The 16,778-nt window shown below is 37.9% G+C and overlaps 1 protein-coding gene across 7 annotated transcripts in view; it reads left to right on the forward strand.

Moving 5' to 3' along the window:
• The window catches only part of MON2 (MON2 homolog, regulator of endosome-to-Golgi trafficking), a 75,704-nt gene extending 59,561 nt beyond the window's left edge, over nt 1-16,143 (forward strand). For 2 of the 7 annotated variants that reach the window (XM_048947554.1, XM_048947602.1), the window contains 5 exons: nt 4,442-4,502; nt 5,586-5,709; nt 6,457-6,664; nt 7,492-7,574; nt 9,515-13,253. In XM_048947554.1, coding sequence (XP_048803511.1) covers nt 4,442-4,502; nt 5,586-5,709; nt 6,457-6,664; nt 7,492-7,574; nt 9,515-9,678 — 640 coding nt within the window. In that variant the 3' untranslated portion in view covers nt 9,679-13,253. Of the gene's footprint in view, nt 1-4,441; nt 4,503-5,585; nt 5,710-6,456; nt 6,665-7,491; nt 7,575-9,514; nt 13,254-13,846 lie in introns of those variants that run through there. The other 5 variants (XM_048947543.1, XM_048947580.1, XM_048947574.1 and 2 more) reach the window with 5 other exon arrangements.
• The last annotated feature ends 635 nt before the right edge of the window (nt 16,144-16,778 follow it).

The following is a 16,778-nucleotide window of genomic DNA, read 5'->3' on the forward strand; positions in this document are numbered from 1 at the left end:
AAAGGAGGCATTACTTCTGTGCATATTTATGATACCCAAAAATTTTCTGTCTTTTCTTAACTATGACTTTCTCTCTTAAGAGACCAGAGTGTATTCTGTGCATTTATATACAAGCTACATATATAAAGGGATATAAGGGACCAGCATTTTAATCAGAATTGAAGCTTTTCTCAGATGTCGCATGAAACTTTTTGGCTGTCTCGCTTAGAAGCTTTAAAGTTCAAAAGAAGCTGGTGGTTCATGGAACCATGTGGATAACAGCAGGATAATTTCCTAGTTATCTGGTCTTCTGCTGTTAAAGGCCAGTATCATTACTCTTTCCAGGATTTTTATCACTAGATGTTTTATGTTTGTTTCTTCTCCCAGACTTCACTCAAAACTGTAAATATCTTCCTTTTGAGCATGCCCTTCAGAACCTTGTTCTTCAGAGCTCACCACTACCGTGGTGGTTCCAAATGAGAAATGTCTGCATCTCTGTAAACCTTGAAAATCCCTTACTGTCGTCACAGAATCATAGAATCACAGAATAGCTTGAGTTGGAAGGGACTTTAAAGCCCAGCCTGTTCCCATCCCCTACCATGGATAGGGCTGCTACCCACCAGCTCAGGTGGCCCCATCCAACCTGGCCTTGAACATGTGCAGGGTTGGGGCACCAAAAGCTTCTCTGGGCAGACTGTGCCAGGGCCTCACTGTCCTCTAAGTGAGAACAAAGAGTCAGTTCTGTTAGTAATACCATGTAGCTGATTTGGCTGATTTTTCCTTCTACCTTTGTTCATTTTTATGTGTATATCATCCAAGCCCCTACTGGGCTGAGGAACCAGAAATCTTCCTAGAGTAGACGTAAGAAGTTGTTTCAATTTCACTGGTGTTCTGAATTTCTAACAAACATTTTAAACATTTTTTTTCTGACCTCATAATTCTTCCAGTCACTGTGGTCCTAGAAATTACATCTGTAGAACTCCTAATATTATTTCTACCAGTGAAATTGAGTTGGTGTTGGTGGTGTGGTGTGGTAATAACCCTTTAAAAAAAAAGAACTCTGAACCTCTGTGTTTAAAACAGTGAGCATCCTCTGCATGCTCTTTCAAGCAGGAATAGGTTTGCAAACTAGCCGTGGAGCTGAATGACATGAGATACACACTGATGCTTGAAATGTACAAAGACAGCAGAAAGGGCCTTTGGAGCTTTGCACAAGAGATTTCAAATACAGCCAGAAAAGCCCAGGTAAATGGAAAAGGAAAACGTTATTGCTACAGAGAATTAACAGCTTTCAAACAAAAAGCTTCAGCTTTTTTGTTTTTAGTTTAGGTTTTGTTGTTATTATTCTTGTTTCTTTAAGCAAGCTGCAGCTGAGAAGGCTTGATAATCTTGATTTTTATTATAAATCAAAACGACATTTAAAAATACATTTCACGTAACTCAATTTATACAAAATTGTCTTCTAGTAAGAGGCTGGTCTGTTTATTATTTAATATCATACTTCTTTCCCAGAGGCTTTCACGGAAGCATGTCAAGCCATTATATAAAATAAAATTCAACAAACATGCGTATATATAATTTACTAGAGCAGAAGTCTGTGCTTACATGAGGGAATTAAATCAATACTTTCCAAAAAGATGCTTCAGAGCAGAGTGCTGCTGTGCACAGCAGGACTCTCTGTGGCTGTTAGCTCTTTGTTGTTAGGTTTTAAAGACCTCCCTAGACACTGGGCAGCAGCTGGGAGCTCTTTACCTGGAAAATCCTGCACAGAGCTACAGTGTGCATTACACTCCCTCTTATCTGCACTGGCTCATGACCCTTCCCGTACAGTTTGGCTGTACTGAATCAAACAAGCAAAGCCTTTGCCTATAGATGTTTTGTTTGGGCATCTTACAGAAATCTATTTACCTGGGAGTTATTTGCTACATGAACAAGAATATAGCATCATCTGTGACCTACATGGTAGGTCAGATATAGATGACTGAGCAGAAGGGTCATAAAACCTCTTTAAAGTAAACCTCAGCTCAGAAAGTCAGTCATTCATAAACAAGGAAGTGTCAGAATGAAAACTTTCCATGTGATTCAACGTGACCTGCATACGAATGCATTGTAATTGTTCATATTTCTATTTAAAGGGTTTCTATATAAAGGGTTTGCATCCTTATCTTTTTTATGTTAGAGAATGTATAAAATGAACAGCTACTTAATATTTTATTCTTTGCTTCGACACGTAACACCGAATTTGCTGACAGCCTAGCACATGAACCAATAAAAAAATACAATATAATCTCTTTGAGACAGGGAAGTATCTTTATTTTCAAACAGGAACATGCTGTCACAGTTGTCAAAACTGAAAATTAGCAGTGAATGTGCAGATTCAGATCCAGGTGTCTCATGCTAAGTACCCAGAAGAGAGGAAAAAGAAGAACCCTGCCTAGTAAAAATCTATTTGACTCAGTCAGCATCATACAGGAACAGTGGGAAGAAAAAAAGCTGTTAGCTGAACAAACCACATTTGAATGAGATTTAGAAGGCTCCAACCATTCCTGAAAATCAAAGTGGGATGGAGGAGAAAGGCCTGGATGAGTACCCCTATGTGGAAAAGGCTGGCACAGATCCATGGTCATATATCTGGCAGCTGCCTTTCTAGTGAGCACATGCCTGGCTCAGAACTACTCACCGCATGTGTCTGCTGTTTCTTGGGGAGACATGGGGGTGGAGAAAAAACTGGGAGTTTTGAGGAGAGAGTTTGGAAATGAGCCAAAGGATGCTGGTCTGCTTGCTGCTGCCGTACTTCACCAATTCCTCAGCTTACAGAACAGCTTGGCTCTTTGTTCAGCCCAGAGCACTGTTCTCCTTACATCTGCCCATGCTGCAGTAAATCAGGCGGGGACTGTGGCAGATTGGCCATATCATTTTCCTGCCTTTTCAGTAGTGACTATCCTGTGTACTTCTCCAGAGCAAATAAGGCATCATCTAATATGAGGCCCATCGTAAGATACAAACATACACAACAACAGCAAGTTGAAGCACCAGACGCCATCTTAATTCAAATGTTTCAGACCGTGCCTTTCACATGGTCACACTTTCAAGCTGTTCCTCAATTTGAAGATCTTAAAGTATTATTTAAAAAGACAAAACGTAAAATTATGGGAAAAAGAGAGGACTTAACAAAATATATAAGTATATAAGTATATAAGTATATAAGCTTTTTACAGTTCTTTACCTCTGATTTTTGTTGTTAATGCAGCGATCTATTCTGTAATAAATTTACCTTCCATACAGATGAGACGTTACAGAAACACTAAACATACAACCCCGTGAGTTTTGTAGTAGTTTTTTAAATTTCAAAGGATCGTGGGCATGAGGGTTTTAATTTCTTCTTATGTCAGAAAAATAAGAATGGAATAACTGGGTCAGAATAGATACCTAGACTTCTGTGTGCTGTTTCTGATAGATTAGTAGGGTATTTAATGAAGAGTGCAACGTAACCACATACCATGTACATGTACATAACATGTAACAAGTACATACATAACATGTAATACATGTTACATTGTGACAGTATGCTTTATGTCTTACTGAAGAACTAGCCTCAGTAACTCAGCAAGCAATAGCATAATCCAGCAAAGGAAAGGGAATTTGAGTCTACTTAGCAGGTATTCCAGTAAGGAAAAAGAATGACTCATTAAATGAGAGAACTTCACCAGAAAAAAACTTACTGAATGATAGCTAGCGTAAAATTTCCTGTCAAATGATACAAGATTTCCAAAGTTGCAAGCAGGCAAGGTAAGATCTTATAAAGCATGCAGTGACATTCATGGTTGAATCACTTCTGGGCATTTTATCTTTAAGTAGATTTTTGTATACAATGGAAGAATTACAGAGTTCTGAAATTCTTCAAAATTGTTGTTTATAAAATGAATTTCTCTCTTCCTAGAATTCTTTAATAAGGAGAACAAGTATTGGTTATCAACAAAAGAGTAATGTCCCATTAATGAGAAGTGTGTTTCATTAACACAAAAGAAAATACAAAATTAAGTTGCTAAATAAATGGTTGCTAAAAATTTTTTAAAATCTCAAAGAAAATTATGCATAGTGAGAAAAAGGAAAAACAAAATAAAAAAAAAACCTCTGATGCCTAAATGAGACCTTCACAGATGCATGGGAGCAAGTATTGTGAGTTCTGCACAATTTAGGACGGAAGAGATTATTTTGATATACATGTGAAAAACAGTGCTTCAAGTCCTCAGTTGCCATAACTCTTCATTTTTGTATTTTACTGCAGTTTTCCTTTGAACCACTTTTATCATCATTATTCAAAGATTTTATTCTAAAATGTTAATAGTTTTTATGTAACGGTACCAACTTGATGCATGTGAAACTTTAATGCATTTTCTCATACTTTGCTCCTTACACATTGTGTGAATTTAGAAGTATAATGTATTTTCTTTATTTTTAGTGCACCTCCTGATAATCTCTCAATTCAAGAATTTCAGAAGAATGAGAGTATTGATGTTGAGGTAAGAGGGCTATAGAAAATGTGTAATATTGTCAAACACATAAGATAGTGGCATTCACAGGTTGCATTTAGTTTTCAAATAATTTTTGGCAAAGTTGCCCATTATTATTTTTCTGAGATGTTTTTTTCCATTTGAAAAGGAGACAAATTCAAAGGCTCAAAATTTGACTGCTTCCAGGTTTTGCAAAGGATAGGAAGCTGCATGCCAAAAACTTGTCCACTTGAGTTCAAACAAGCAGGAAAAACAGAACGTCTTTCTGCTTCTAATCCATTATCTGATTCTTACTTACTATGTTATTGCCAAGCAATTACATAGGTAATTGTAAACCAAAGGAGGCTGATGACTGAACCTGAAGGGAATGTTCTCTTTGTTGAGAGGTGGCATTCATTGTTGCAATCTAGGTGTGTTCTCAATACTAAATAAAAATGTGCATAAATGGTGAAATGATGATTTGTGTGGTGCAGAGACCTGATTGGTCTCTTCATCTCTAGCTAGGACATGAAGATTTCAGGGCAAAAAAAGCAAGAGCAGTTCTATCTGCAGAAGTATGAGATCTAATACATTAGTTTACAGAGATCTACACACACTTTATTCCTGAGTGAATGCACCAAGACCAAGGACAGAAAAAACATTTCAGTTTGTGTGTTGCCTTCAGCTTATTTAGTTAGCTGACATGTTCTGTTTTGCTGGTGTCACTTTGTAAGCATGTGATATACATGTTGGTGTGATAGTAAGAATATTGAATGGAGTGGAGGGGGAGGGCGATTCCTATTGTCAAATATTCTCTTTTCAAAACTGTAAATTTGACTGGAAGAATATGCATCAAATTTCAGTGGAAATCTGAGTGAAAACTGCTTCAGAAACTCAGAAATGAGAGGAAAAATAAGTTTGGTAGTTCAAGTTTAATCTCTTAAACACAGTTCCAAAATTTTTAGATGTATCTGCAAATTCCTAATGCAGCATTGGAAGATTTTGTAAATTACCATTAGGCATGTCTCTTTGTTTAATGTTTCTTTTGTCTTCTACCAGAATTGCAGTGTTACTCTTCAGAAAACCAATATAAACTTATTTAATTTATTTTAGGTGGTGCAGCTTATTAGTACGGAGATACTGCCATATGCTAATTTTATTCCTAAGGAATTTGTTGGTCAAATAATGACTATGCTCAATAAAGGCTCAATACACTCTCAGTCATCTTCATTTACAGGTATAGTAGCTGAATGACAAAAGGTACAGAAAAATAGGTTTATATCTGCTCGACAGTAACAAAAATGTTAACAGTACTTATTCTGATAAAGACCTGAAATTCCATGATATATATTCACTTTAAACTGTATTGTCTTGTGGAAGTTTCACTTTTGTTTTTTTTAACTACTATTTTCTTATTTTCGTCAGTGTCACGTATAATATTGTATTTGTGATTCTACAGATTTTTTTCTGAACTTTCTAATAGTTTATTTTCCTTTATGCCAGTTGCAATACTTGACAGTGATTTCAGACAGTTGTAAGGCATGCATGATATCCAGTACTTAAAAATTAAATGACCTTAGCATAACTGTATGTTGTGGCTAACCAGACATTAACACAAAAGCATTTCTCTGTACAGTAGCAAATGTTAGTACTGGTGGTGTAGGACTGGGGATGTTCCTGTCACTTTTTTTCTTTTGTTTTTGTTATGTCATTTGACGTACTTTGTTATTAAAGCAGCATGAAGTTGGTGACACGTTAGTGAATGTGCTGAATATTCTTTTATATTTTTGACCTGTTGTGAATATCACACAGTCATCCCTTCCTTAGAACGTGTTCTTAATATTTGTCCATATCACTGTTAATGTTTTTTTAATATTACAGCACTGATAACCTTTTTGCAAAATATAATTAACCGATTGAAATGCAACATCTGATATTCTGGCATGCACAGTGCTCAATTAATTCTGATGTTTTACTTTGACAGAGGCGGAAATAGATATTCGATTGAGAGAGGAGTTTTCTAAGGTGTGTTTTGAAACACTGCTCCAGTTTTCATTCAGTAATAAAGTCACAACTCCTCAGGAAGGCTACATCTCTAGAATGGCACTTTCTGTGCTCTTGAAAAGGTCACAGGATGTATTACATCGCTACATAGAAGACGAGAGGTTGAGTGGCAAATGTCCTCTTCCACGGTATGTACCAGTACCTTTTGAGAAGGCTGTATTCAGAATACGTCTGTTGTATCATTTAATTTGTGTTAGAAGTGTTTGTGTGCATGGGTGTGTGTAAGGGATGTATGCAATTTAACGCTTGAGAAGTATACAAAAAATGTTACAAATAAAAAATTATACCAAATTTCTATTGAACAGAAAAACTTTAAAAAAAAAATAGTGGTCACACTCAGTGCTGTTACGCTGAAAAGAGGAGTGTAATTCAGTAATCAATATTATCAGTTGTTGAAAGAATGTTTCTGGTATCTCGAACATAATATTTCCAAAATCTAATTTCCCTTTATTCCTAGCAGAGCTAGTTTCTAAACTGAGAGGTAGAGAGTCTTCTTGACAATAAGACAAAATATATAAACAGCAATATTGTGAATCATTACTCAAGTAATTGTTCTTGAAACAGAAAATTGCCCTGAGAACAAGGAAATTCTTTCACAAATGGGGACTTACTTAGATTTCAGTTAACCTCAGCTGAAATGTTTTTGGAGTTTTTGATTGTGACTGATGAAACTGATTCTTTCCATTTTACAGCTAATCATGTACATGAATATTTTCAGATTGAGACACATGCTCTATCACTGTCTCTAATATCAAATTGAAAGCCATCCTAGCTGGCAGTAGCTATAGTGGTGGAAAAGTTAAAGACAAATAATAACCTTGGTCTCTTAATGTCCTTTTTTTGGGTAGGCAGCTGTTTCCATTACATTTTTTTTTAATGTTATGTAAGTTTCACAGAAAATTTATAATCTTAAGACAAAAATGGGTTGCTGACTATTTGCATCTTCCTTTTGTAGGCAACAAGTAACAGAAATCATATTTGTTTTAAAAGCTGTCAGTACTCTCATAGACTCGCTTAAAAAAACTCAGCCTGAAAATGGTAAGTTATTGTTAAATAACGTATTTCTAAATGAGGTAAAACTTTATCTGCCACAAAGTTGTATTTATTCTTTGCTGTAGTGCTTTTCACACAAAGAGTATAGTCTGTAAGATTCTGTGAATATATAGGTGGCATGTAGAAAAGAACATTTTCCAGTATACGTGACAATATAAGGTTCTAAGATATATTTACCAATAGAAAACTTCATTTTCTGATGTCTTGTGTTAGATAGATCTTGGTATCTTTTAGAAACAAAACTTCCATAAAGTGTTAACAGAATTCTTAAATAGAAGCATATGTATAGCTGTTAGTTTTACTGTATCTTCTTTCTTTTCATTATAGCTTTTTTAGGTTGCTGTGGATCTGGTTCACACAGGTGCACTCCCCAGTAAAACGGGTGTGCAAATTAAATGGATGAGCAGGCTGTTAAACACTTAAATGTGAAATCTTGTTTCCCCTCACTTTCTGCTATAGTACCTCCTGTCCCCATAATGAGAAACAAATGCGAAACATTTCTTTGCTTATTGATACTAAGTGGTGATACGAATGTTTGACAGATGTATTTAAAGGACTGATTGAAACTGGTGGCCATGACTTCATTTATGTGAACACGTACTGTTCCTCCTGCAATCTGCACCTTTTGTATGCAGAGGGTTCCCACCAAAAATCTTGGGAGATACTATGTTAACCTGTGCTAAGTAGATAATGTGTTTGTCTCTACTGATGGGTTGTTTCCCTTCTGTAGTTCCAGATATTCAAGCTCATTATTATGCATACTATTAGTATCATCATACTGCTTAATACCTTGTTAAACTAGCTGCATTGTGCTCTGCAACTCTGACAGATCTGCATATATATCACTTCTCTCTACCTTCCCTGCTTCTGATATTAAGAGAAAGGGAAAAAAACTTGTAAATCCTGAAACAAAGCAGACTTCCCAGAAGAATATAGATAGGTGGGTTTTCTGAAAGGCGTGATGTTTTGCAGCATCAATGAGCAGGGAGGTGTTGTTTCCTAGGTTGACAGTAAAAGGCTGAGGACAGAACTATGCAAGAGTGCACAAAGCCTTCTAGCATACCTGAAGCAGCTAAAGCATTACTTTGCTGGGGCTTTCTTTTAAAGGGGTAGAGCAGCCAGCTCAGCTGCACTGTTGCCCGTAACTTTCTTACTAAAATGAGCCATCAGTGTGTGGCTGTGACTGCCAAAACTGCTGCATACTTTCTTATGAAGAGGGCTACCAGACACATTAGAGAATCACTTTGCTCCTACTTCTCTTACTTTTGAATCATTTTATTTTTGTAATAAAATTATTAACGTTTGAAATCAAGGTTTTGTGCTCTCTTGAAATCAAAGTTAAAGCAGATAAACAAGGAATTGATATAATAAATAAGATTCATACACTGTGTTTATTTTCACTGTACTAACAAATATTACCATGGATATTGTTTGTGCCCTGGTCCAGAGTTTATCCTGCTTTTTATAGTTCTGATAATCTGGAAATAATTTGAAGTTAGTAGATAGTCTTATTGCTGATCTTTCCAGAAGTAAAATTTGCGCCCAGTTCTGCTTTCTATCAGTAGCTGAGAAAAGCTAATAGAAAAATGTATATGTGTTACAGACTAAACAGAAGTAGTATCTTCAAAGTGTCAGATGCTCTCCATCCAAGAAAATACAGTGAGTGAATCACATGTAGGAACAAAAGTACACAGTGCCATTTTGTGGATATGTCATCCAGCTTCCACCTGCCACTTCAAAAGTGTGGCTCTTCTGCAAATCCTACATCATACCTGAGGGCCCCATAGAGATGCCTTAGTGTCTCAGTAGCACTGCGTGCCTGTGTTTGGGCATGTGGATGTGTCCTTAACTTATTTATTTAATAAAATGCTGTAAGAATTTTGCATAGTAGTAAGTGAACTAATCTGTTCTTTTCTTCATTGCAGTTGATGCTAACACATGGGCGCAAGTTATTGCCTTGTACCCGACTTTAGTAGAATGTATCACCTGCTCCTCATCAGAAGTGTGTTCTGCTCTGAAAGAGGCATTAGTTCCCTTTAAGGACTTCATGCATCCACCAGCATCCAAGGTACAGAATGGAGAGTCTTGACCCCATAAAACTTTTTTTTTTTAGTTTTTGAAGGAAAAAAAGTATCCAAAAATGTTTGTTCCCAGGTGAAGTTTCACTGAGAAAATCTCTTGTGGCTAGTACTTGGCAAGCAATGCTGACTGCCTTTAACTGTACTAACAAGAGCTCAGTAATTCATGAACACAAGCTATATCTCAAAGGTCCAGAGTGAGTAGCAGTGCAAACCTTTAATAATTTTAACTAAGTAGTTGGAATCATTTATAATCTAATGTACTTGCTACAGTATCTTGAAGTGGTGATTGAAAAGTGGGCTTATGTACAGCTTGTTGTGTATGTGTTAATGATGTAATTAAAAATATTTCAATTCAGTCAGATTTATTAGGCTGGTGTTTTGCACCCTTTTTTTGAAGTACGAATTGTACTAAAATTTTATGCAAGATGGTACTGTAACATTCCATATATCTGTAACCAGCCTTTGTAAACAAAGGGAACTGAAATACTTGTGTGTATAATAAATGGTACAGTTCTGTATAAAATAGTTGCATTTATTATTTAAATTCTTTTTTAAATATTGATAATGTTAAATGCTTGAAAAAGTATTTATTATAAGCTGTATGCTTGCATTTTTACTTATACTTTGCCTTCTAAATTGCCAGATATGCTTGTTCATATCTGATCATGTTATTAGTTTTTTTTTGCTTAATTGAATGTATCTTTTCTGTGGCCATTGGACATCTAAATGAAGAGGTCATATGACAAGATTGCAGCAAGCAGGCAGTAGCCTGCTGATCTCAAACATCAGTGTCATTGACCTGGAATAGGTTTGAATATGCAGAAATCCACTGTAGCACTTCAACACTGCCATACCTCACTTCATAATATATTTCTTTCAAAATGTTTGTTATACTCAACTCTGTTCATTTTTGTAGTTGCAGCCTTGCTTTAAAAAATACGTACATAAGGGTCATTAGTCTTTTTTGACCTTATTGCAGGTATCGTAGTCTTTGAATCATGACCCAGGAAAGGGGATTGCAAATATCTGAAATACTTGGCTGTAATACTTTGTTCAGTAATTTTAAGTGCTTTGTTTTGTAATGTCTTTTAAATCCAAATTGTTCTAACCTTTTAATTATAAACTCTCTGATATAAAACCATGAGAAGTGTATTTTTGAAGACAGCTACTGGTTTAGAAGTTCAGTAAAATTTTCATTAAGTAAATGTGAATTTTCTTTCAATTTCACGTAATACACAAGTGAAGCAAAACACTTCTAGTATTGTTTATAAAATCTGTGGCAGCATTTAAACTCTTGTTGAGATAATGATTCATTAAATGTGTCGCCTGTGTTCATATATTTTAGCCTGTGATGTGAAAGCACAAAGGTCAAACGTTTAAAAAAAAAGGAGAAAAAAAAAAAAAAAGGTGCCTTTCAATGTATTTCAGAGCTTTTCTTTAGGCCTTCAAGTCTTTGTAGATACTAAAAGTGATTGCCATGGTGTTAGATCTGTTCGCTTTACACTTCACTGACTGAAAGGATGCTAATTGGTACTTGTGAAGCAAAAACTGTAGGAGCTTCAAGTCAAGTTGCAAGGAACTGATCAGGGTTAGAAGGACCCTCTGTGAGTAATGTTTTCAACCACACCTACCTTTGAACAGTTTGTTCCTATAGAATTCCAGTTTTGTGATCCTTTCAAAAAGGATAATCAGAGAGGGAGGCTTCAGGATCTTGCACATATCTCTTTGACCAAAGTTGTGTGGAACTCAATCTTCAAATGTGAATAGTTTTTGAAGAACATGTTGTACATTAAGGAAACAAAGCCCCTTCTTTCTAGTAATAGAGTTGTTTTTTGGTTTTTGTTTGTTTTGTCAAAATAGCCTTTTTGGAGAAGCAGACCTGGGTCCCAGGTACAAATAAGATTATCCATACTCTGAAAGTGAAACCCTTGCAAATGCTCTACTACTTAGTGAAAGATAAGACAAGGCCTATTAAGTTCTCAAATAAAGCAAGAGGTTGAGCAGAAAAGGGTATTCATTTGATTTAAAATCTGCTAACTTAACAAGAAATTCTGGAAAGAGGAATGCAGACCAAACTGTGGATGAGTTTTTTTATCATTAATTTCTGTCTGCTTTTTCAGTGGTAACACAGATTCATCCTAATTAAGCAAATCTTCAGCTTTATTTTAAATAGGGTGTGGGGGTGTGTGAGTCTTACCTGACTTTATCATCCACAGGTATTAATCTTCTAAAGGCTTTGAAATAAATTACCACTAAGGTTGCTTTGCTTCCTTTCCTCTTCATTATCAAATAATGATATCTGTGCTATTTGAGAACATTTTGGACATGCAAGCCGAGGCTGACCATACTCAAAACACTTTTTGTATAAATAGTTAGAGAACTGAAAACAAAAGTACTTAGTTTAGGGAAGACTTCTTTTAACCGACCAATTTTTTTCTGTGAATAAGACTTTTTCTGTTTTCTGTGCCTTGTTCAGCACTCAAATATTTCCTCCAACTTGAAGTATCAATTTGTTTTTTTTATTATTTTTACATTTTGCTAAATATTCTTAGGGTTTCTTTCATGTAAACAGTATCCTTGAGTATTTAAATTTCATATTCTTGCATCTGTTTCGAGCAAGACAAGTTTTGTTCCTGAAAAAATGTAACATTACCTATTGAGTAAACCGTTGTCCAAGTTGTACTTTTCAAGTCTATAGGGTTGCTTAGGCATGTGAAATAAAATAAATGGACGTTTTCAGGATTGAGGTCTGCATTGTGTCAGTGAAATCAGCTAGAAAAGGTTGTTCAGCTGAGTGTATAGAAATATGTCAACTGGAAGTTAGAAAAGAAACATTAACTGCCAAATGTAACCACATTATTCACTTTTTTTCTTCTTCTCCCTAACCTTAAAAAGAAATTTGGATTGGGAATCCAGAGAGAAAATGTGAGGGTCTTCCACATTATTACAAGGCTCATATCAAGACTGTTGATAATACTTGTATGTCTCAATGCCATACACACTGCCCCAGTGTACACAAGGATTTAACATCATATTGTAGCTCTAAGGAGAAGGAACAGATGGCTAAAGCAGGAAATTTCTTACAAGAAAGGTTATTCTTAGAAGCATCTTTGTGGACCTTTGTTAGACTCTCTCTAGTATGTCCATGACTCTCTTGTGTAAGTTTTGGGAGCAAGGACACCTGTTTGTCTACGTGGTATTTTGCTTATCAGGGCAAGCGCAACTCCAACAAAAATGACTGTAGGAGTTCGTGTAAAACATAGATTTCATCTGGGGAGTAAATAATCTTCAAGTTTCACAAGTATGTTTCAGTAAAAAAAAAAAGTGTGTTTTGCTATATTAATACAAGCATATTGCAGTGATGTAATTGCCTTCGTGTATGCTGGAATGTAGATCAGACGAGGCTCCTCATTCTTTGTAAATAAATACAATAGAACTTAACATTTATTTGTTTGTTTCAGCCTTCAGGTTTTATTCAGTGGAAACATAGATAATGATGTAGGCAGGATGTACAAAAAACTCTTAGATTTTGAATTAAACAATTCTTTCATGATAAAAAAAAGCGAAATAGCATGAAAAGCGGTATTACAAGTATGCTAGAAAACAGGATTATACTGAACATCACAACTGGTAAAATTCTCTCCCAAACAACAAGATGCAATTCATCAAGATAAATGTGAGATTCTCCACTCAAGCAGCAGTGAGTTTTCTCCATTTTATTTTGCCACCTTTATTGAATAGGAGACTGATGGTTTCCCATGGTGATGGTTTTCCTTAGGAAATTATTCCAATTTAAAAATGGCTGTCATTAGCACTATCAAAACTAGTTCTGAAAACATGTTTTACAGCAGTGGAATCTCATTTGTCAATGCTATAATCCTCTCATCACCTGAAGCATGTTCTTAATAGAAAGGATGTATTAAATACAGCTACCATCTTTTTTTCTTTATCAAAAATACTGCAAAGTTGAAGCATACTCAAAGGCCCCAACTTATGGCTGTTTAATACTGTTAAGAAGGCATGTTGGTTTGTTTTTTGTTTTGTTTTAGTTTTTCAGGAAGGGTTGCCCAGAGATAAGAAAGAAGGAAAGTCCCTTCGAAGTCAGATGCCTGTTTAGCATGTTCAGAGTTTTATTTTTAATAAGCTGCAATTATAATGATTGCTCTCTGTGTACAGAATACCTGTCTTAGGCTTGGAATGAGCTAAGCGACTTGGCCATGACCAGTGATATTTCCAAAGCTGACATCTTCAAGATTGCTGAAGCTGGTGAGGATGACAGACTGTTGGGAAACCTGGCATTGCCTTCTCTGTTGTTTTTGTTAGCTGTTTCTTGGAACTGTTAAAGTTGTCAAGGAATTACTTAAGTTTCTGGCTTCCTTGCCGGAGGACTTTCCCTTCTTTCCCCCATCACGGCGGGTCGTATCAGGAAAGGGACTGAGACCCCACAAAAAATAGCACTCAAAACTGGATTGCCACCAATAGAAGACCTTTACAATGCACAGACAAAAGTCTGTTTCTGATCATCTTTCACAAAGAAGCATGGAAAGGGACAGGAATATTATGCACATAGTACTACTCGTATGTACATGTACAAAGAACCGGCTTCTGGAGTACATCAGAAGTATTACTTGCAGATATGCTTACTGAACATCTGTTCATGCCTCCGGGTTTGGCGTTGTAGCATGATATGGCACTGCCTTACCTCTAAAATGATCCCTCGACTCTGTGCACAGTACTGCACTGGAACAAATGAGGAAAGATGTTTACATTTCTTTTAGAGAAGTCTTATTTAAATATTTTCTCATAAAATACGAAATCAATAACCTGTGTCAAAGCCGAATGCGCTATAATGTCTTAAATTTTTAAGCAGTTATGTGTTGCCAAAGCCTTAAAGAGAATGCAGTGAACTGATGTAGTAGTATGCAGCCCTGCCTTGTGAGACTGACAAGCAAGTTTTTGAAGAGTTAAAGCATGGTCTGATTGCAACTCAGTTGTACTTTATCCAGCTGAAGTCAATCAGTTCAAAGTTGGAGACAGATTAGGAGCTGAAAAAGAAGAAAGCTTGCTTTTTCCTCTTCCATGCATAGGACTGATCTGTGAGGGTAAAATGCTCTTTGTCTAAAAGCTGAAGGCAGTAGTAGCTACAGTTCTGTCTTCCTTTTAACACTGTGTATTTCCTGAATGCATCTGGCACACCTGAAACAGATGAACTAAGAAAGAATTAATTTGAATGCCTTTCTCCTTTGCAAATTCTACTTTGCATCCAAATAGAGCCCTGTGCTAACTAACGGGATGTTAAATCGTTGGGAAAAATGTACTTAGAACATTTTCTGGAAAAAAAAAAAAAAATGGGATTTAAAAAATAAGATACTGAATTACTAATTATGTAAAATGCATTTCCTAATTGGAAAAGATGGCAATCTTAGCACAAAGGCTATTGTTTAATTGCAAGCAAACATTTAAATAATTGCTAACAAAGTAGCAATCTTTTTGGAAAGATAAATACAAGTGCAAAATAAGGCAAAAAATATAGCTCCATGCTTATTTTCATCATTATTAAAAATAAGCCACTTTTCTGTTTTGTTTTTTAAATAAACACTTTTAGATTTTCCCATTTGTGTTTCTTTTTCAGAACTCTTTTTTTTCACCTGTACACAAACAGCAGAGTAGAACCTGCACTTGCTGTACCCATTCCTTTGTAGTATTTAGCTTCCTTTGCACTGACCTCAAATAGCAGAATTACTGTAAGTCTTACTGACCCCACGTGAAATATCATCACGTGCCTTTCTGTAGGAATCAGGACTTGTAGAACGTTCAACTTTGCACTGGTTCCAATGTCTTTTAAACAAGCAATCAATGTAATATCAACCCTGTTGCCAACATAGGTGCAAACTTTAAAGCAGGCAACTACAGACAGGATCGTTATGAAGTATTTCCATCTTTGGATCTCGGGTGCAGTGTTTTGGCCGCTTTCCAGCATGACTTTGTCAACAGATTTCTTACAAGTTGACTCTGAAGCCATGGGTTTGATGCTAGGACCAAGGCGCGTGTGTAGCTTTGTGCTGACAAACCCAAGGCTATTCGATTTCCTTTATGTTTAGCTGCAAGCGGGGTTATTTCTGCACCCTGCATTACTGCATAGCACCTTATCTGTGTGTTTGACTCCTGCCCGCAATTCCTCTCGTGCATCGGTAGCGATTTTTGGCAGTTTGTTCCCCAGATGCGTTGAGGGACAAAATGAACTCGCTTAAAAACATCAGCGCTCCTAACTCTGTGCGCTCTCGTAACGACGTTCAGTCAGTTTCCAGTACGGAGCAATCGCACTGGGGTCAATTCCCATTTAAAAACACAAACCAGGTTCAGATCTGACTCCACAAACAAAGCGTTCGAGCGCACAGTCCCTCCGCGGGGCCTCGCAGCGCTGCCCTCCGGCACTCCCTCCCCGCCGCCCTCAGCGCCCCTCTGCCCACCGCGCTGTGGAACAGCCGGGCGAGGTCCCGCCGCGCCGAGCTCCCCCCGGCGGCAGTCCCAGCAAGCAGCCCTAGCGGACGGCCGGCTCTTCCCGCGTCTTTCAAGGACCCCCGGATCGAGAGCGGGAGCGCCCCGCTCCCAGCATCCCCCGGACGAACGTTAACTCCCCCCCCCAGCCGCGCAGTCCGGCGGGAGTCGAGGGGAGTGGCACAGCGCTCCCCTGCGAGCACCGGCCTTCCGCCCGCCCGCGCCATCTTGAACGCGAGCCGGGGGCAGCGGCCTTCCCTCCCTCCCCAAGATGGCGCCGGCCGGGTGAGTGACATGTCCAGTCACGTGGGCAGCGGATGAGCCCCTCTCTCCCCCCCGCCTTAAACGATCTCTATGGTTCGGCCGGACACACGGGCGGCGGCGGGCGGCGGCGAGGGACGGAGCCGCGGCGGGAGCGGGGCCGCCCGGCGCCCCTTTGTCTGCGGCCTCGGCAAGGCGAGCGCTTTTCCTTCCCCGATCGCGAGGGCCGCGCCCAGCGCCCTCGAGGGTTCGGCTTCCTCCTTCCCGCCGGCACCGCGGCCCGGGAGAGGCGGCGGGCGCTCCCCGCTGAGAGCGCCGGCGCGGAGCTCCGTCCCGGCCCTGCGGGCGG

This window comes from Lagopus muta, chromosome 1 (genome assembly GCF_023343835.1).
Source record: "Lagopus muta isolate bLagMut1 chromosome 1, bLagMut1 primary, whole genome shotgun sequence".
In the NCBI taxonomy this organism is placed as follows: domain Eukaryota; kingdom Metazoa; phylum Chordata; class Aves; order Galliformes; family Phasianidae; genus Lagopus; species Lagopus muta.